The sequence below is a fragment of the Eumetopias jubatus genome, unplaced genomic scaffold (assembly GCF_037043125.1).
Source record: "Eumetopias jubatus isolate StellerSeaLion01/CBP00866 unplaced genomic scaffold, mEumJub1_p1.0 scaffold_1, whole genome shotgun sequence".
Lineage (NCBI taxonomy): Eukaryota > Metazoa > Chordata > Mammalia > Carnivora > Otariidae > Eumetopias > Eumetopias jubatus.
The window spans coordinates 8,817,905-8,839,110 of NW_028274807.1; the positions used below are offsets into that span (position 1 = coordinate 8,817,905).

General features: G+C 47.1%; 1 protein-coding gene across 1 annotated transcript; it reads left to right on the forward strand.

Annotated features, from left to right (window-relative positions):
• The first annotated feature begins 5,275 nt into the window (after positions 1-5,275).
• On the forward strand, positions 5,276-6,829 carry LOC148164968 (uncharacterized). The gene is made up of 2 exons (XM_088022195.1): positions 5,276-6,065; positions 6,132-6,829. Exons 1-2 carry the CDS (start codon positions 5,276-5,278, stop codon positions 6,827-6,829), a joined length of 1,488 nt encoding a protein of 495 aa, XP_087878321.1.
• Positions 6,830-21,206: the final 14,377 nt, after the last annotated feature.

Consider the following 21,206-nt stretch of genomic DNA (forward strand, 5'->3'; position numbering starts at 1 on the left):
GGCTCTGCAATGTGCAGGCCGCTCAGAAAGGCACAGCGCCCGCCCAGCGGAACCGGGGTTCACCGGCAGCCTGGAGTTGGGCTTCTTCTTGGTGGGGGCGCAGGGGGCGGGGGGGGGCGACAGCAAACACCTCCGGCTGCTCCAGTCTCTCTGTCCACGTGGGGATGATGGGGTCCAGCTCCTCTGTAGGACGATTAATCACCGCCTCTCTCCAGCTCCCTGCTCCTGGTTAATCAGAGTCATAAAACATCTTAATGTTAGGCCACGTCCTTCTGCAATCCTGGGTAAGTCCCTTTGCAAAGAGAGCCTCTGCCAAGCCTCCTGACGTGGATGCCCTGGGCCTCAGGGGGGCTTTCGGCAACTATCCTGAGCGGAGCCGTGTGAAGACCCTGCCTCCCCCCTTGGCCATCTGGGCCCAGCAGCTGCCTGGTGAGCATGGGACCCACCTGGAGTCTGGGTGAGTCACCTAGGAAAGACGCCGTGCCCTGGCCACCAGCCTGGGGAACCGTGTGCCTTCCCTCCTGAGCTCCTGGTGATGGCGTGCTCTTCAGCCCTGGTCCCCGCCAGCGTGGAAATCAGAGGGCCGGCCCCACACCCAGGGCAGGGAATTTGTACCTGGCCAGGCGGCCGGGTCAGGTCCTCATGAATCGGAGACCAAGGCGGCAATTTCACGGTGCTCCACCCACAAGGTGGCTCAGCCTTGTTTGTAGGGCCGTGCGTACTCTCCCAAAGGATGTTTGGAAAAGGAACTTGCTATCTGTCGTTTTAAGCTGTGTAAGTGAGGTTGCCGGGAAGTGACAGCTAGGGACAGAGTTGGGCCGGGTTTTTTCGGAAAGGACAGCGCCGCTGTGAAATGTGAAACCCAAGCTGTTGTTCAAGCTCAGGGATGGGAAGACAAGTGCAGAAATTCTGGACTCGCTCCACTATTTGGGGGTCGCTGTCAGGATGCGGAGCATGCCCACGGAAGGAGCGGGAATGACAAGTCACCCCTGCGGGACTGGGCCAACAGACGCTGAGGGGCACGGGCTCCTTGTGCCGAAAACCCCAGGGAGGAGAGGTGCTGCTGGCTCGCAGCTGGGTCGCCCTGGTGCTCTCGGGAGCCCCGTTCCGCCCCTGCTGTTGTGACGCCTGGCTGGTGGCGGCGGCAGGCGTGTGGTCCGGTCCACAGGACGGGGTGGTGTCAGGGGAAGAGCAGATGGAGAACAGGGAGCGCTTTTCGGTGGCGACACACAGACTGGGATAAGACGCTGAGTATGTTCTGTCCCTGAAGCCCAAGCCAGCAACGGCTCAGGTGCCAGAGGACGCCAGGGCCACATCCTCTGTGTCTCCGTGGACGGGCTGCCCACCTGAGCCAAACGCAGAGTTGACAACCCCGCGCTCATTTCCGAGGCAGGCGCAAAGGCTCCAGTCCAAGGCTGGGACACAGAGCACGGTTCACAGAGCCGGTGAGGCCAGAGCAGGATTGGAACCCGCGTCTACGGAAGAGCGGGTCTGGGTCCCTTGCCTTCTCTGATTTGCCCACGCACGGGCCGTGTCTCCGCTGGCCTCCTGCCTCCTGCTCTGCCCTCTCCTCTCTCCACCCCGCTCACCCTTTCCTTCCTCGCCTCCTCTTCCCGCCTGGCTGCCCAGAACCCGACCCAGTCCGGCCCGGACCGAGCCTGGTGCCGGCGCTGTGCACTCGGAGACACCTGAACGTGCTCGCTCACTCGGGAGCACTTGCAACAGCCTCGCTAAGTAACACGAAAGAGGGTAACGCCCCGTGTTTCCCCTCAAAAACCAAGGGAGCGGAACACTTTACTCATCTCTCTTTGGCGGGTTTCCAGCTCCGGGTGACATTCACTTCATGATTTCTGACAGACCCTGAGCAGCCTGGATTCAGGGAGAGGGGCTTCCGGAGAGAGGGGCCTGCTGGGGTTCTGAAGACGTGCTGGCGGGTGGGACGGTGAGGAAGGGGTGACCAGGTTTCCTGGGGTTCAGGTCCAAGTCGGCCCCTGGTTGTTCTGCGTCCCGGGCGCAAGGTGTCCGCTCTGCGAGCCTCCGTCTTTCCATCTGGTAAGTGGGGGGGATTGTCAATAGCGACCTGACGGTGTGGTCATGAGCGTTCCCTGAAAAGCACAGGGCAGACTCACGGCCCAGCCCGGCAGGTAGGCAGAGCCGCGGCTCCCTTCAGCAGGCCAGTGAGGTCCACGGACCCCTTCCTAGAACTGTATGTTTAGATGCATAAAGTAAAATCCAGAAGGATGACAAATAACACACAAATACCAAAATGGGTATTGAATTATAATTGCAGAAAGCAATGCATGTGCATCTTTACTAAAGCATGTGTAGTAAGATCCAGGGGCAGGTCTAATGACTGCTGTGATTTCAGAGCAGAGAGGAGCAGGGACAGAGGCTCCAGATCCCACCACAGTAACAAGGTGCTACATTTCTCTGATTCCCCTGGTGAGGACACCCCCAGGCCTGCTAACGCTGCTGTAGTTTGTTGCTTCTGTTCCATAATGAAAGGAGATGCTAGACTCCAGCTGGAAGCTCGTGAAAAAATAAAAACACAGCTTTTCCCACCCAAGTTCACTCACGGACCTTGAGGAGCCACTTCTCTGGGCTCTGGGTGGCCCCCCAGCCTGAGGCAGCAGGGTCTGGACGGGGAGAACTCACGCTTCGTCAGAGCTGGGAACCTCGTGGGCAGTGAGGATGTCAGAGAGGAATTCTGCATTTTGCTTCGTTTTCCTTGCTGTTCTCCTAAGAAACACGAGCCAGGCGACCAGCCTTACAGTCCTTCCATTCCTAAGCGTTCCATTTCTCCACCTGAATAGTAAGTTCTCAGGTACTCTCAGGCCTCAGCAAAAAGACATGGGCAGAACGATCTTTGAAATGTCAAATCTGAAATGAATCTGCAGGATGCAGCCTGGAGAAAGCTCTGGGTTCTCCAGTAACAGCCTATTCTGGATGCAAAGGGACGTGCAAGCCCTTCCTTGTCACTATTTAGGTAACGTTTTCAAGTTTTCAGAGTTGTGAGGTTGTCGGTGTGCAGGGGTTTTTAGAAGCTCTTTTCTTTTCCCCCTGTCAGTATTGCTCCTCGGCCTCCGCTGGTCCCTGTCTGTAAGCTATCACCAGGTTCCTCCGTATGTCGTCCCTTCGGGGAGGCTGGTCTCCAAACATCCAGGAGTGAAGGCTGATGGTGGGTTCACCCAGCATCTCTACCCCCTTCTCCTGCCTTCTGGGAACCACTCTCCTCAACGTGGGAATGACCTCCAACCCCGCAGTCCAGGGACAGCCGTGAGACCCCAGCAGGCCCAGGCCCAGGTCCCTTCCCCAGACAAATACAGGCACTAAGAAAGAGGGGACTTCTCTCCTTCTGAAAGCACAGGCACCAAGAATCCTGGAATGCCGGGGTGCCAAAGGCCATGGTGTCCCTTTTGGAGATACTCTGTTTGAGCACTAAGTCACTGCAGAGAAAGCGGTAGAGCCAAAAGACAGCAAGGAACAAAATCTTGATACCTGGGCCCTTGATTCAGCTGTTCCCCAGCTTCTTTCCTAGTCTCAGAAAGGACCTAACCTGAGTCCCCTTTGAGGCTTAAGCAGGTTGAGATGAGTTTCTGCAACCTGCACGTGAAAGAATCCTATCGGTTCTATTTTATAACAATTCTGCTGGTGAGCAAACACCTGAGAACAGACAAGGAGAGACAGCTCACAGGTTCAGTTGGCCACACTCAGGCGCCTACCTTACAAGTATAAGGACCGTGACAAGCTTCCCTGTTTCTGGGATTGCAGGGCCTTCTCCCTCTGGGGTCCCCCACGGCCCATGACAGTTGTCCTCTCCCTGGGTGGGTGTGGGGACATTGTTGTGCTCTGCTTCCAAACCTCCCCAGGGGACACAGCAGGGGGCATGAGTTGAGGGCCCTTCGTTGGCCGCTGACCCAACCTGGGCTTGGGGTTCCCGAGCTCCTGTGTGTGCAGCGGCACCTCCTTCCCGGGTCAGCTTCTGAGAGGTACCACCCCTGCCCTGGGGAAGAAGGAGGCTTCGGGGCAAGACCCAGGCCTTTGCGGCCCCAGCAGTGACTCTCTGCATTTCTGAGCGAGGCTCCCTCCTGGGCCTTGTAACCCCAGACCCGAGGCCTCGCCTGTTCTGAACGTCGGGAGCCCGTGCCTCGAAGGGGCTGCACAGACATGGCTGCCCGTGCCCCGCGGTCTCTTCCCTGGGCACCCCTGCAGGGCCAGGAGGGAAGAGGGAAGTGGGCCCTGACTGGCGCCCCCAACCTCAGACTCCCGAAAATCTTATCCAGCCCTGAAGGAAAGGGGCCCCAATCAGCAGATCCATGGATTGCTCCTGTCCTCCGTGAGGCACTTTTGCGCTCTGCCCCCCACACCAGCCTGTGGTCAGCGACCATGGCAAATGCTCACGAGGGCAATTTTATCCTTAGATTCAATGGTGGCCCATTTGGGGCTGGTTGTGTTCTTTGAATTTTCTCTCCTGTCCCCACTGCTGATGAAATTTCCACCCCCAGGCCCTCCTTGGAAGGCAGGGGCTGTAGATGGAGGGCCCTCTGAGGGAAACAGCCCGGGTCCCTGGGTCGCCTGTACCAGAGTCACCCCGTTGCAGGAACATGTGCATTGAACACGGACAGGCTGGCTCCACAGAGTCCACGGAGGTGTCAGACCCGGCCGGTTCCGGTTGATTTCTCCTGAGTTGTTAGCACTGCAATCCTGCTCTCTTAGGTAATAGCTTTGGGGACACCCTCAGTCTCAGACCCACAGTGACCTGCCAGCCCACAGTGACCACACAGAGGACGAAGGGAACCTAAGGGAGGGAGCATGTGGGACCTTTGGAGACAGGACCAGAGTCCTTGCAGCCCAGGGAAACTTCAGATCAGGAGAACGGGCCTCGCCCGGGAAGGAGGCCTGAACACTGTGCCCTGATTCTCTTGTACACACAGACGGACCTGACCTGGCCCTAACTTGATCCCCCAGGTTTGCTGCTGGGCCAGGTGGGCCCAGAGTGGCTGAGCTCAGGGCTGGCATCAGCGCTTCCCACCTCTCCCAGGGCTTGTGTGATTGAGACAACTTTCTACTTCACAGCAAAGTCAGGGAGAACTGTTTTCTGGAACCTGGCTGGCCTCCCCCGGGGTGGCCGCCCCTCCCCCGGCCCACCTACTCTGCCCTGGTTGCCGGGCACCGGTTGACCTCAGAGGTGGAACTCTCCACAGGGTTCTGAGTGGTCAGTTGTGGCCACAGGACACTGGCCCTCGGAGGCAGAGCTGTGGAGCCCGACGCAGCCATGGAGGGCCCCCCGTCGGCCTCCGGATCCCTTTGCCAGCTGGTGTTGGAGCACCTGTGGGGGGCACTGCTGGTGATTTCTGGAAGTCTCCCCGTGTTGTCCTGGGCAGTGCTGGTATGGACTGTGCTGCTGGTTTTCCTAGTGAAGAGACGACTCACCCGAAGAAGCATGAAGGCGTTGGGCCACAGGGACTCTGCCCGCCGCGAAGTGTGTGGAGCAGGCCGTGAGGAGAGTGGCCCAACCACACAAGCCGAGGCCGCCCTCAGGCCACCCGGGGTGGTGGCCAGTCCTCCCCCGAGAGAAGCCCTGTGCTTGTCAGCAATGAGCACAGACCTGAGCAGGTTGGTGTTTTGGGACACTGTCAACTTTCCGAAGAAGGCACCGAAGAGCCAGCCTCCCGACCTTCCCCAGGTCACCGGGGAAAAACCCATCCCCCAAACATCAGGGAAGGATGGAGAGCAACTTCTGAGGAAAAGAACGAAGGATTGGCGTGAAAACACTCCTTTTCCAGAAGGACCAGAACTGCTCAACCAAGAAGTTTCAAGATGGAGGCAGAAAGGTCAGGAGAAGGAAGGAGAAGAAAGGCTGGAGCCGTCGAAGGCACGCATGGAGCCGGTCCCGAAAGATCAAGCCAGCCGGTCCCCGTGGAGGGCCGGACCCGGGCGGCAGGCCGTTCCCCCGCCTGACCTCCCTGCAGATCACGCCGGTGTCGGGACCTGGGGAGTCCAGCCAAAGAGGGGAGCAGGGAATGGCGATCAGCCCGCCCATCGGGCACCCGTGGATCTGAAGGGCGTCCCTGAGGGTGCTGGCTGCCCCGGGTCCCCTCCGAGTCCCGAAGGGGAACAGCAAGACGGAGCCAGACAACTGCGGGCAGAAAGGCGAGAGACCGCGCGGCTGACACGACAAATCCACAGCCTGCAAACCCAGGAAGCCTCTTTGCAGAAGGAAACTTCCCAGCTGGACAGGGAGATTCAGCAGCTGAGGCTGAAACTTCAGAACCCCCTGGATGAACAGGACCGATACATCCTGCAACTTCACAGAAAAATGTTTCAGGCGGAAGCTCAGTGCTTGGAAGTGAAGAAGAAACTGGCCGACGTGTGCAGAGAAATGAACTTCACGTGCGAGACGCACAACCTCTACAAGAAGATGGCCCAAGAGCTGCGCAAGGAGCTGGAGACAACCACCTCCTACCATCGCAGGATGGTCCTCTTCCATCACGACAGAGTCACAAAAAGCTGGGTGAAAGCTGTGTTCAGAGAGAGAGAGTTCCAAGAGCTAAGGAAAGAGAATGATCGCTTGAGGCGGATGCTAGCCGGTGCGGAGTCCAGCTGCCGGCCCGTCCCGAGGGACCCTCCGGGTCCGGCTGCTCCGCCCACAGCCCCCGCAGGCCGGGAAGGGTCGGGGGGTCCCTGGGGTCATCGGGCTCCCAGGGGGGAGGGAAGGCCCACCGTGAGGGCCCCGGGCCCCGGGGTCGCCTGCAGGGCTGACTGGGCTCAGGGCAGCTGGGCTCTGAGCCGCCACAGCCCGGCTCAGCATCTGCGTGGAGCTCCGTGAAGAAGGTCTGACGGCTCTCTCTCCGGTGAAACGGCTACTATTTCAGAACTGACGCCACAGTGACTCTCCGCGGGAGAGCCGTGTGACCCCATCGCGGACTGTGCACATAGAGCTTCGTTCACATTGTCGTGGCTACACAGCTTCCCGCCGGACGCCTTAGAACTCTAGGCTCTAGGTATGGTGTTCGGATTTAAATTAATGCCACTGGGCCTGAAGACATCCTCTATCGTGGACATGGATAGAGACTTTCAACAAGACCATTCCCGCGCTCTAGGACTAGGGTTACAGTTCCGCAGAAATGACTCAGTATTTATGTGAATAAAATGTGATTGCCTTAAAAAGAGAGAGAGAAAAAACTTAAACAAAACAACATCCCACTCAAACTGTATAAATTATTTAGTGTAGTCCTAAATTAAATTTTAGCCCTAACTCATATTTTAGTCCTAAATTCAAATTTTAGTCCTCAACTCATATTTTAGTCCTTCATATTTTAGTCCCAAATTCATAGGATTAGTTTAGTCTTAAATTTATAGATAGGAAAACTTAAAAATCTGCAACCATTTCTTCCTTGTTCTGTAATTTTTTTCTTAATCTTTGTTTTGTTTAAGATACTGTTTATTGTTTAACATTTATGAATTTTAAGCTGTCAAAATACAAAGTTTTCTCCCAATGACAAGCATACACTCCCATGCACGCGGGCATGGGCCCACACGCACACCCCAGGATGCAGAATCTAGACTATTGTAGTTGCTTTGTGAGTACCTGAAGATGTAAAAACAGAATTGACAATTTCATTAATTGCTTGTAGAGAAATAAATTACTGAAAGGAAAAAAACGTGTGTGTGCGATGTGTAAAGAGAGGACAGGCTCCTTGATGTTCTGCACAGAGAGCAGAGTGTCCCGATGGACCAGGGAAGATCCCAGGCAGGAGCGCTTCTCCCACACGGGGTGCGGCGGAGGAGGAGGCCAGGGGACAGTCCCCAGCTGCAGCAGGGAGAAGGGCAGGACCAAGGAGGGGGCTCCCAGCCTCCATCCACAGGGGGAGGCGGTCCCACCCCTGGGCCTGCAGGGAGGCCAGGGAGGTGGCATCTGCTGAGCCCAGTGGGGGGCAGTCCCGGGAATGGGGCAAAGTGCCCCCCTCTGCCCTCCAGGCCCCCGTGGACTGCTGGTGCAGGGCAGCCCCCAGAGGGCCTGGAGAGCAGACAGGAGAGTCCGCCTTGGGCACAGGGCAGGCAGAAAAGGGTCCAGGAGCAATTTGGAGACGGACCCACACACACAACTCTATTTGACCCAAAGTGTGCCTGTGTGTGTTACTGCCTGCATTCGCACCCACATATGTAGTGAGAATCTCTGCAGCTTCTACGATGTCTCTGGCGCTGTCCTGCCGCGAGGGGCGAGGCCCGAGGACCCCCAGGGCTTCTGTCCTAGTGAGGGGCAAGGCCAGGTAATCCAGAGCAAGGGGACAAGGAATAGCAATCTCTGCTCAGCGGAGAATTCGAATAAGGTGACGGCTACCGGGGTCAGGGGCCACACCCAGAGGGTCGTTCAGGCTGAGATGAAGGTCACGGGAGGTAGGCTGGGAGGGCAGGGGGGCAGAATGTTCCAGGCAGGGAGCACAGGAGTATAAAGGCCGAGGCAGGGCTGTGCTGCCGGGGCTGGGGAAACAGGCACAGGTGACAGGGAAGGGGGCAAGCAGCAGGGGCCCTGCCCAGAGCTCTCCTTCGTGCAGAGTAGAGACACCGGGGCAATGTAGACCTGGAGACAGGGGTGGTGGCTGGGCACAGGTGTGATGTGTGTTCTGCACAGATCTGCGTGGCTTTGGGGACAAGGGAACGAGGGGAGGGGGAGACGGGGCTGGATTCTGGGAAGGGGGTCACAGGGTCTGCAGGGAGCACCGGGGGCTGGCACTGGGGTGGTCATCATGGAGATGGAGGGGGAGGACAGATCGGGGCTGTGTTTGGGCAGTTGGGGGGTGAGAGGAGAGGCAGGAAGGAAGACTCCCACCTTCTGTAAGATCGCTGTGTGTTGTCTGGGCGTCCTCAAGGAACCCTTAGAAAAATCTCTGCGTGGGGCCCTGAGGAGACTCAGCAAGGCATGGACCCACTGCACGCAGTGGGGAGCCCGCTTTCTGAGGAGTGCGGCGTGGAGCAGGCCTGTCCATCTGGGCTCCCGCCAGGTTTCCACCGTCCCCGATGGCCCTCCTGAGCAGGTGGTCTCACCTCCCAGCTGCTCCCTCAACAGGGACCCCGGGGGCAGCTTCGGGAGGGGCTGGAGTGCAGGGGAGGATTTCCAAGGGGGCGCACGTCCTGCCTGATGGAGCCGACGGTGCTACCAGTGGGAACCACGACAAATACTACATGTCCTCCCACAGAGTCCCAGGCAGCAGGAGAGAGAGGCTCGTGGACTGGAAGTGCTCCTGAAGGTGGCATGTGCCCTCATTGCTGGGCCACCCCAGCTCTCTAACTGTCCCTGCTGCAGGCTGGGGTGGGGTGGCAGGGCAGGGGGGCTCTCCGGAGGAGGAGGCCTCTGAGTTGAATACTGATAGATGAGCAGCAGTTCCCGATGGTGCTTTCACACTTTATAAAGCATAGGAATTGTGATGCCTGGGTGGCTCAGTCGGTTAAGCGTCTGACTTCAGCTCAGGTCATGACCCCAGTCATGGGGTCAGGTCGAGTCCCACATCGGGCTCCCTGCTCCGTGGGAGTGTGCTTCTCCCTCTACTTGTGTTTTCTCTCTGTCAAATAATAAATAAAATCTTTTAAAAAATTAAAGAGCATATGAATCTTTTGGAGACCTTGTGACAGAAAGATGAGGATTCCTCAGGTCATGGAGCTGAGACCCTGCATGGCCCCCATGTGCTGTCTGTGCTGGGACCAAACAAGGAGTAGCAAGGATCCTTGGATGATGATGGGTTAGGAGTAGGGGAAATTGGAGGGGGCAGAGGATTTCCAGCAGAAGGCACAGCATAGGCAAAAACATGGGGCACAAAACAGCCTAGCCTGGGTGAGCAAGGCATGTTTGTGCAGTTAGCTTTCTGGTTTCAGAGGTAGTTTGGAAGGACATATATTGTTAAAATGTTCTTGCTACCTAGATCAATCTACACATTTAATGCAATCCCTATTAAAATACCATCAATTTTTTTCACAGAGCTGGAACAAATAATCCTAAAATTTGTATGGAACCAGAAAAGACACCAAATAGCCAGAAGAATATTGAAAAAGAAAACCAAAACTAGGGGCATCACAATTCCAGACTTCAAGCTCTATTACAAAGCTGTCATCATCAAGACAGTATGGTACTGGCACAAAAACAGACACATAGATCAATGGAACAGAATAGAGAGCCCAGAAATGGACCCTCAACTCCATGGCCAACTAATCTTCAACAAAGCAGGAAAGAATGTCTAATGGAAAAGGACAGTCTCTTCAACAAGTGGTGTTGGGAAAATTGGACAGCCACATGCAGAAGAATGAAACTGGACCATTTTCTTACACCATACACAAAGATAAACTCAAAATGGATGAAAAACTTCAATGTGAGACAGGAATCCATCAAAATCCTAAGGGAGAACACAAGCAGCAACCTCTGTGACCTCGGCCACAACAACTTCTTGCTAGACACGTCTCCAAAGGCAAGGGAAACAAAAGTGAAAATGAACTATTGGAACTTCATCAAGATAAAAAGCTTTTGCACGGCAAAGGAAACAGTCAACAAAACTAAAAGTAACTTGTGGAATGGAAGAAGATATTTGCAAATGACATATCAGATAAAGGGCTAGAATCCAAGATCTATAAAGAACTTATCAAACTCAACACCCAAGGAACAAATAATCCAATCAAGAAGTGGGCAGAAGACATGAACAGACATTTCTCCAAAGAAGACATTCAAATGGCCAACAGACACATGAAAATGCCCCACATCACTTGGCATCACGGAAATACAAATCAAGACCACAATGAGATATCACCTCACACTGGTCAGAATGGCTAAAATTAACAAGTCAGGAAACGACAGATGTTGTCGACGATGCAGAGAAAGGGGAACCCTCCTACACTGTTGGTGGGAATGCAAGCTGGTGCAGCCACTCTGGAAAACAGTATGGAAGTTCCTCAAAAAGTTGAAAATAGAGCTACCCTACTACCCAGCAACTGCACTACTGGGTATTTACCCCAATGATAGAAATGTAGTGATCCGAATGGGCACCTGCACCCCGATGTTTATAGCAGCAGTGTCCACAATAGCCAGACTGTGGAAAGCGCCAAGATGTCCATGAACAGATGAATGGATAAATGGATATACACAGATGGAACATTACTCATCCATCAAAAGGATGAAATCTTACCATTTAAGTCATCGTGGATGGAACTGGGAGGTATTATGCTGAGCGAAATAAGTCTATCAGAGAAAGACAATCATTATATGATCTCACTCATATGTGGAATTTAAGAAACAAAGGGAGGATCATAGGGGAAGAGGGGAAAAATAAAAATAAAACAAGATGAAACCAGAGAGGGAGACAAACTATAAGAGACTCTTAATCATAGGAAACAAACTGAGGGTTGCTGGAGGTGTGGGGTGTGGGAGGATGGGGTAACTGGGTGATAGACATTAAAGAAGGTACATGATGTAATGAACATTGGCTGTTATATAGGACTGATGAATCACTGACCTCTACCTCTGAAACTAATAATATAATATATGTTAATTAATTGAATTTAAAAATACAAAAAGCAAACAAAAAAGTGCATATATTAAAATAAATTTTGTAACATTTATCATTGGCTCATAAAATTACAAATTACAAATGACATTTTTCTTCTCTGTGACTTTTTCTTAAAGTTTTTAAAATTGATTATTGGTAATCAGCAGAAAGAAATAGGCCCTGTATCCCTATAGGTCTTAGATAATAGCCCAGATTCTAAATCTTTGGAATATCCTAAAATAGGCTTCTTCCCATTTCTCATTTCTGAAGAAATAAACATGTAACAGTGAGCCCAGAATAGCAGGAACCTAGAGGGCATCCAACAATTATTGGTTTCTTTGCTTACTTCCCCAGGTTCTTAAGAACTACTCTCCTATCATTCCTTCTTATTAAACTTTCTCTTATCTGCTTTCTATGACTTGATTTCAATTTTGTATGTGACATTTGCTGTACCTCCAGCTTTGTCCAAGCTATTGACAGGCGGTCCCTGATAGACACTGGCTCCAACAATGAGAAGCAGACACATCTTTCTATAAGGGAGAAAAGTATAAAAGGAAGGTCAGCTCCAGCATTCTACAAAATGCAGTATTCTTAAGCCCAAGAAAACCCCCAGGATATATTAAAGCCAGTCAGGTGTTAATCGTTGCATCATACCCCTACTGTTCTATTATTGTACAGCCTACTTTCTGATCACTGGATCTCCAAAGGGACTGGAATCACTTGCCCTGCAGCAACAAAGCAAGTATGTACACCATTCACAACTTTGTATATTAAATGTTTTGTCAAGAAGGAGGTCCAGACAGTGAGGGGTTAAACATAAGTAAATGGAACAAAAAAACAGAGGTCACAACTTGTCAAACCAGAACTTACCTTCTATATTTCTCTCTTAGATGCTACATTCATGGATACAACTGCCATTTTTTACAAATTGAGTTATAAATTCCTAGAGTGAAGTGAATAGCTGTTCATTGACTCCACGTATTTTTGTTGAATGTCTGCCCCCCATCATCTGCCTGAAGACAGCTCCTCCAAAAGGACCTCGGTCATCTTCAATCCCATCCCGGGAGTGTCTTCAGCAAGGAAGATGAACTCTCATCACAGGAGACAAGAGTAGAAGTTGGCACCCCACCCAGACACGCTGTCCCAAACTGTCAGAGCCACCCCCCCATCGAGTCTTCTGAGGGCCCTTCTGCTTTCCTACAACTATTTGCTCTCCCCCAAGTTGGCTACACCCCTCCCCTTCCCCTATGAAGACATACATAAGCCTTCACATCTCACCCACTCTGGGGGATTCTCTTTTTTCCCAAGATGCCCCTGAGTGCATAATATTAAAGATGAATACATTTGCCTACCTTCTCTGCCGTTAATGTGCCTGTTGTCTGTTTATTTCATACACCAAGCTACAGAGCCTAGGAGGGTAGAGGAAAGTTCTTCCTCCCCTCCAGAAGAACCTCCAGGTTCCTGACTGTTGGTGATATCAGGTTACCTCTGTGGCTGGTGTTATTTCCTTCAAATTGCTGCAAACACTTTGTAAATTCTCTCTCAAAACCTGACAGAAGGAAGGCAGGAGAGTGGAGAGCACCCTGGAATAGGCATCGGGCGGCCTGTGTGTTACCACTCCCCCTGCAGTTACTGGCTCTTCAACTTGGGGCAAATCTCATAGCCCCTCTAGGCTGCCATTTCTCACCTGTGAGAAGGATGGGTCTGGGGGTGGGTGGAAGACAGTGAGTCATCTCTCAAGTTTCTTACTGCTCAAAAACCTCAATGAGCCAGATCCTGAGACATTGGTGGAAGCAAGAGATCCTATCTGTTGCATCACTGGTCCTACAGTCATACTGAAAAGCTGGTTGGATACCTATTGAATTGGTGTTTCCCCATCTTCCTTTCTTTAAATGATCTGCTCTTGAATTGCTTATCCTCTTTTAAGTGGGTATTAGGGAAATATCTGATGTTTTCTTCCTTGGCTTAGAGCCATGGCTTCTTGTCCCAGAGTTTTCTGAGCCTGTGAATAATTACCTGATGTAACTTATGGATACCCTGAAGGTAATAACATAGATTACTCATGATTCAGTTTTGCTTATACTTCCCCGTGCAAAGTTCTCCCTGTCTAAAACACTCTGGAATGAGAACATTACCAACAATACTACTTACTTTAAATGTATACAAAAATTTCTACTAGAGTGTCTTTCGTGTCCCTTTTACCAATGATCGGTGCAGTCTTTAGCAAGGAGTGAGGAAAAGTAAATATCTTCAGTAATGTTGGAAGGACTCTTTAAAACAGTTTTGTTACTTTTTACATTTCATTTCCAATTTTTTTGTGGCTAATATATAGAAACAATTGATTTTTGTATGTTGACCACATATTCCACAGCTTTGCTGAATTCACTGATTAGTTCTAATAGATTGTGTCTAAATTTCTTCAGATCTTCTATATATATAATCATGTGTAAATAACACTTTTACTTCTTCATTGTCAAATTATATGCTTTTTGTCTCTTTCTCCTTCCCTTCTTGCACTGACTTGAACCTCTAGTATTATGTTCAATCTAAGTGGTCAGAGCAAATATTTTTTCTTCTCTGACCCCAGAGGGAAAAGCATTTGCTACTTCACAATTCAGAATTTTCCATATTAGCCAAAGGCCTTTGTAGATACTTTCACCAACTTGAGAAATATCCTTCTCTTCCTACTTACTGTTTTTGTGATTAAAGGTATAGAATTTCACAGAATGACTTTTCTGCAAAAACATCTACTTTGTTTTTTCTCCTTTATTTTACTAGTGATTTTTGGTTAATAAAAGCTTTTCAAATGTTAAATGTACTTAGTAATGATGTGTTCACCCTTTTATAAATTGTTGGATTTAATTTGCTGATGTTTTGTTTAGGATCTTAGTATTCATCAGGGATATTGGTCTGTAACTTTATAATATTTTTGTCAGTTTCTGTTACCAAAGTTATACTGGCCTCATAAAATGCATTAGCAAATATCCCTTTTTCCTCATTTCTGTGAAAAAGTCATATAAGATTAGTATCATTTCTTCCTGAAATTTTTGAAAGAATTTACCAGTGAAGTCACCTGAGCCTGGAGTTCTTATAGAGGGACTATTTTTAATAACTGATTCCATTTCTTTAAAAGATATGAGAATATTTAGATATTACATTTCTTCTTATATCAATTGGGATAAATGGATTTTTTCAAAAAATTTCTCCATTTAATCTAACCTGTCAAGTTAACGTTGTTTTGAATTTCTTTCTATTATGTTCTCATATCTGTAGGATCTGTGGTAATATCTCAGTTTTCATTACAGCTATTGATAATTTGTGTTTTCTTTTTTTTTTACTCATCAGTCTGATAAATGTTATATTATTTTTATTAATCTTTTTTAAAAGACTAACTTCTGGTCTTGTTGATTTTGTCTATTGTCTGTCTATTTTTCTATTTCCACACTGATTTCTGTTCTTGAGTATTTTTTTCCCTCTATTTTTTTGGGTTAAATTTGGTCATATTTTTCTAGCTTTTTCAGGTGGAGGTTTAAATAATTGATTTTCAGTGTTTCTTCTAATTTATTCATTAAAGCAATAAATAAATTCTCTTCTGTTTTTTTTAAGTAGGCTCTATGCCTAACGTGGGGCTCAGACTCACCAAAAGTCACATGTTCTACCAACTGAGCCATACAGGCACCCCATAAATTCTCTTCTAAGCATTGCTCTAACTACATCCTCCACATTTTGCTAGATTGTATTAGTAATTATTATTTGAATTCAAAATATATCTAATTTTCATTCAGCTTTTTGTTTGATGGGTTAGTTGGGAATGTGTTGCTTAATATTCAGATATTACTGGTTAGTTTTTGTTATCAATTTCAACTTTAATGTCAGTATAGTTAAAAAATATTCTCTGTGTGACTTCAGTCCTTTGAGATTTGTTAAGAATTATGTGTCACTTTATGGCTCAGTATATGGTTTATTTTGATGACCGTTTTATGTGTGCTTGAAAATAGTGTTATTAGGGGTGCCTGGGTAGCTCAGCCAGTTAAGCACCCAATTCTGGATTTCAGCTCAGGTCATGATCTCTTAGTGGTGAGATGGAGCCCAGCATCAGGCTCCAGAGCATAGAGCCTGCTTAAGATTCTCTCCCTGTCCCTCTGCCCCGCCTCCCAATCCCCACCCCACCCCCACTTGCATGCGTGCTTTCTCTCTCCCACCCCCTGAAGAAAGAAAGAAAGAAAGAAAGAAAGAAAGAAAGAAAGAAAGAAAGAAAGAAAGAAAGAAAGAAAGAAAGAAAGAAAAGAAAGAAAGAAAGAAAGAAAGAAAGAAAGGAAGGAAGGAAGGAAGGAAGGAAGGAAGGAAGGAAAGAAAGAAAGAAAGAAGGAAAGAAAGATCATTCATTTCTACAGGATGCACCTGGGCTTGTCCCTGCCTCTCCCCTTGTGCCACTGTCACCATGGGGCTGAGCTTTCCTCCCCTGACCACCTCATGCTTCCGGCTTGGCCTCCCTGCATCCCAAGGTTGTCTCTGTCCAATTAATCCTGCAAACAGCAGGCTTCGAGCAATCTTCTGGAAATATAGGGTTTTTTTAATCATATTAAGCCAGTTCAGAAATCTTTGGTGACTCCACACTGCAAACATAAGAGTCCAAAATCATGAGCCTGACACTGACAGCCGGCACCCACCTTTCCCGTCATGTCCCTTGTTCTTGCCTCATGCAGTCTTCAGAACTAAACCATGGACCACAGCCAAATTCTCTTCATACTTTCTCACCTCTATTTCTTGTTCATATTGCTCTCTTTCCTGCCTTGAAAACTCCGAGCCCACTTGAAATTCTACCCATCTGTCAAGGTTGATTGAAACCCTAAATCTTCTGTGAAAACTTTCCCAATCATCTCTGCTCTGGTATTTTTTCTGCGATATATTAGCACTAATACTCACTTGACTTACCACCTGCATCATCTATCACCTACTTTAAGCATATTTTTTGGTAAATCGTAATTACACTGTAAACTCATTCAGGACAGGACACCTGTTCCATACTCCTTTCTAGTCTTCACAAGAAGCAGTACCACACCTTATTCATTGTAAGCTTCAATACTAACTAGCTAAGCAATTTCCCCATAAGAGACTTAACATATAAAACAGCATTTTCTAATACTTCCTAATCTCAGTGAATCACCCCATATTCTAATTGTAGTTCCTAATATGAAGAATCAAATATAATCTTGATCAAAGAATCTGTATTTTACTATTTGTACCATGACATCCCTTTGGGGGGAAGAAAAGAGCTTTAAATTATTTAAATGTAAAGGTTACATCTTATTTGTCAATTGGAGTGCTCTTATATCCTGCCAGGTGAGTGCTGTTAACTGTTTGACTCGACTGTTGGATGTCAGCTTGTGGCCAAGCCCATTGAACTTAAATGCTTGTTTTAAATGTTTTCATAATGGGGTAATGAATTTTATACTCAACATTCACAAAATACTCCAGGCTCACACTGGCAAGTTTTCATTAATGAAATCTTAAAGCATGTTACCTTAATTTTCTTTTTTTTCCCCGAAGGGATAACTGACACATGGTCAGCCCAAGTCTTCAGTGGCCAGCTTGATGAATGTTCATACGTGTGTCTCCTGTTTGACCACCACTCAGATTAACATGTAGAGCATTTTCAGCACCCCAAAAAGCTCCCTCCTGCCCTCTTCCAGTCAATATCTGGGTAACCACCCTGCTCCATTTTCTGTCATGGTTTTGAGCTTCACACAGAATCATATAATCTGTACCATTTTTGTCTGACTTTTTCACTCTGTGCTGTGTGTTTCTGTAGTTTGTTGTTTTAGCATTGCTGCAAGTCACGTTACCTTTGTTACTGTCTACTTTTTTTAACTCACAATTATTTATTTTTCTTAAAGTTTATATATACATATTTAAAAGATTTTATTAATTTATTTGACAGAGAGAGAACACAAGCAGGGGGAGTGGGAGAGGGAGAAGCAGGCTTCCCATGGAGCAGGGAGTCCAATGCAGGGCTCGATCCCAGAACCCTGGAATCATGACCTGAGCCGAAGGCAGACGCTTAACGACTGAGCCACCTAGGCACCCCTATATATACATATATAAATATATATATTTTTAGTAATCTCTACACCCAACGTGGGGCTCAAACTCACAACCCAGAAATCAAGGGTCATGCGTTCCACTGACTGAGCCAGCCAGACACCCCAGGCATCCTGGTTACTGTGTACTTTTTTTGCTGCAACCAACAAGTTGACTATATATTTATTTAATAAATATGTTGATATTTCCTTTACATTTGCAACATTTATCTAAATTTTATACATTTAGATGTACTATACTTGTGGGTTTAAAACTTCTCATTTTGGGTGGCTGGGTGATAGACATTGAGGAGGGTTTGTGTTGTGGTGAGGCTGTGTATTGTGTAAGACCGATGAATCACAGACCTGTACCCCTGAAACAAATAATACATTATATGTTAATAATAAAAAATAAATAAATAAATAAAATTTCTCATCTTACCCCCAGGTAACAGCAGCTGATCAAATGGATGATCCATAGCAGTTATGAAAAGCAAAATCTGGGACTATTTCAGAAGACATGAGCAATGGTTTTTACCTTAATGAGCCAAAAAGAGACTTAAGAATATTACTAATATGGCCTTTAATGTGTAATGTGAAATGCTGGTGAGTTTTGAGGATAGATTGTCTGTAGATGTTATCCTAATTATTGATTGATTAGCATTAACATTAAGCAAGTTAAAATATATAACTCACCTTCTTTCCCACACTTCTTATGTTTGGCCAGGAGAATGTAATATTTCTAGTGTTCTGAGCATCATAGAACAATCACCAAAAATTCAAATTATCATACTTGTTGGCTTTCACTAAGTTACGCTATAATAACAAATCACCCCAATGCTACAGCATCACTTTGTTGTAACAAATCTCAGTGTTTTGCTACAACTAATCGCTCCTTCATAATACGTGTCTGTCTTATATGGCTCTGCATCACATATTCTTTATTCCAGGACCTAGGCTAAAAGTGAGTCTCTATTGAGACACGCCAGACTCTAGATGGAGGGAAAAGAGATGTGATGGCTCTGAATGCTTCTTCTGTGTGACACACAATCCTTTGGCTGAAGCAAGTCCTATGGCCAAGTGTGCTATAGAAGGGGAAGGAAAATCTTCCTGTAGGATGAGCCCTACAGGAAAGGAGATGAATACATTGACTGAGAGTTCAGTCTACCTCAGGCAGTATCTCAATATCATCATCACGATCTCCACTACCATGCATGGTCTATGTCATGTGAGATTTTACCTGCATACTCATCCAAAAATCTGGAACTGCTTCATTAATGAAGACAACTCCCCACAAGGATGGATAATTAAAAGTAACATGTGGATACCCCAACATGTAAAAACATTAACTCATTTTCTTAGCATTTGCCTTTTCATGCAGGTGTACGAATCTTGGGTAAGCAGCCATTAAGGAGGACAATCCATATCCAAATCCACAACTAACACCAGCAACTGGTCTTTACAGAAGGAGAAATAGTACATTTGAACTAGCAGAGCTCCTACTGCTTATGTATTACCTGGCTATCGGTTCAAGAATAAATGAGTTGAATGAGTGAAAATGACTGCCAAATAGCCTAGAAGATGTTCCTGGTCAAATTGACACAAATCTCTCCCACAAATGGAGAGATATTTATGATGTTAAGGTGTGGAAAATACCTATACCACCTGTCCAAAGTGAGACTATCAGCTTTAGAGAGAATGAACTTGAGGTCACCTTGTTGTTTGAGATTAGTTGGTCACTAGCTGCTATGTAGAACTGATGGGTACCCTTGCTTGACTTTGTCTTGCAAGACACCCAGGCTGCTATGGATAATGGATGCCCTGTATTTGTCTAATTCCCAGGTTGACACCATGTCTTGGCTTTTCCGATTGGAAGCTATATTGTTTAAAAGGCAAAAAGAAGCACCTTTGAGAAATATTCAGAGATCCTAAGGTGTTGGTGTTTGTTATAAATACAGCAGAATGTACCTGGTCTTTTATCCAGTTGTATTTTCCTATTTTAAGTAAACCTTAGAAAGAAAGAAGAAAAGTTGGTATAAAACCAGTTGTGGTCTAAGATAGGGGTCAACAAATTTATCAGCAGAAGACCTGATAGTAAATATTTATGGCTTTGGGAGACAACCAGGCTCAGTCCCAGGAATTCAGCTCTGCCACTGGAGTATGAAAACAGTCAGAAAATGCATAAGCGAGAGGATGTGGTTATGTTAAGCAAAGAAACCAACAACAACAAAAAAAACACACACTTTATTCACAAAAAGAGGCACCAGGCCAGACTTGACCTGCAGGTTGTAGTTTACCCACTGTTGGTATAAGATAATGTATGGAGGGCCAGCAATAAGATAACCTTTGGAAGACAAAGTTTTAGGCAGTCTAGAACTCTAAAATAGGGAGTAAATGCATGAAAGGAACTCTGAGTCAAGTGAGGATGGTAGGTATGCCTCAGTGCTGTAGCCCCATCAAGAACACAGTCCAGGGACTACTCCTAGAAGGGAGAATACCTTTTCCCCACTTCTGTTTTCCATAATGAGAGATTTTCCCCTAACACTAAGGAGGTGGAGCTATTACTTTGATTAGCAAACTTAAGAAGATAACTTCGCATGCTTGGCTTGGCTCTGCCCTATCTCTTCTTGAGAGAAAGTTGCTTACAAGGACAAAACATTCTCTGCTGTGTTCTCATGCCTAGACAGTATCCCCCCATAGGGAGGTTCAATCCTATCCAGGACTACATGGTACTAGGTAAGAAAGTCTGCCTAATCTGAGATTTAATATTGCCAAGCTAACTTGTTGAACAAGTCTCAAGCCTTGTTTGCTAGTGTGGCCTGCATTATTAAAAAAGATAACAGTTTGGTCTTCTTTGTTTTTCTTCAAACTGTTTACAAGCTGAGTAGGGGAGAGTGGCATTTATTGGGCACCACTCAGAGGCCTCAACATATAAAACAAAAAATTTTAATTTAATACTCTCATTTGAGAGACAAATGAAATACTATAAGTCAGGTTGGGGACTACCAAGATAGAAAGATGAACCAGAGGTGGACTGAGTTTTATTGTAACCCAACCCTGATCCATCTCAATTCCCAAATGGATTGTGACTGGTTCCGCACCCTGTATATTTCACATAGGGAAAATAAAATCCTCTGTGGTAGAAGAGTATATCACTTTTATATACAATGTCTGACATATAATTAAAAAATAATTATATATAAATATACAAATAAAAAATAATTAAAAAATAAATTTTCAAAGAGACAAGACTATCTAATTAATAACCGATAAAAATATAAATAAACAATTGAAGCAGATCAACAAATAGTCCAGGTATTGTAATTAGCAGACAAGGTCTTTAACTATGAATACTGTGTAAAAGTAAATGGAGGAAAAGATGGATGAAATGGGTGAAAAATGGATAAAAATGACTTTCAGTGTAGGATTCATTTTAGATTGAATTCTATAAAAAGAAACATGGACATTTCAGGACTGAAAAATATGACTGAAATTAATAACTTATGAGAAGAATTTAACAGAAGACTGGACCTAGCAGAAGACAGAAATAATAAAATAAAAGTGAGATCAGTAGAAAAAAATCCAAACTGAAGCT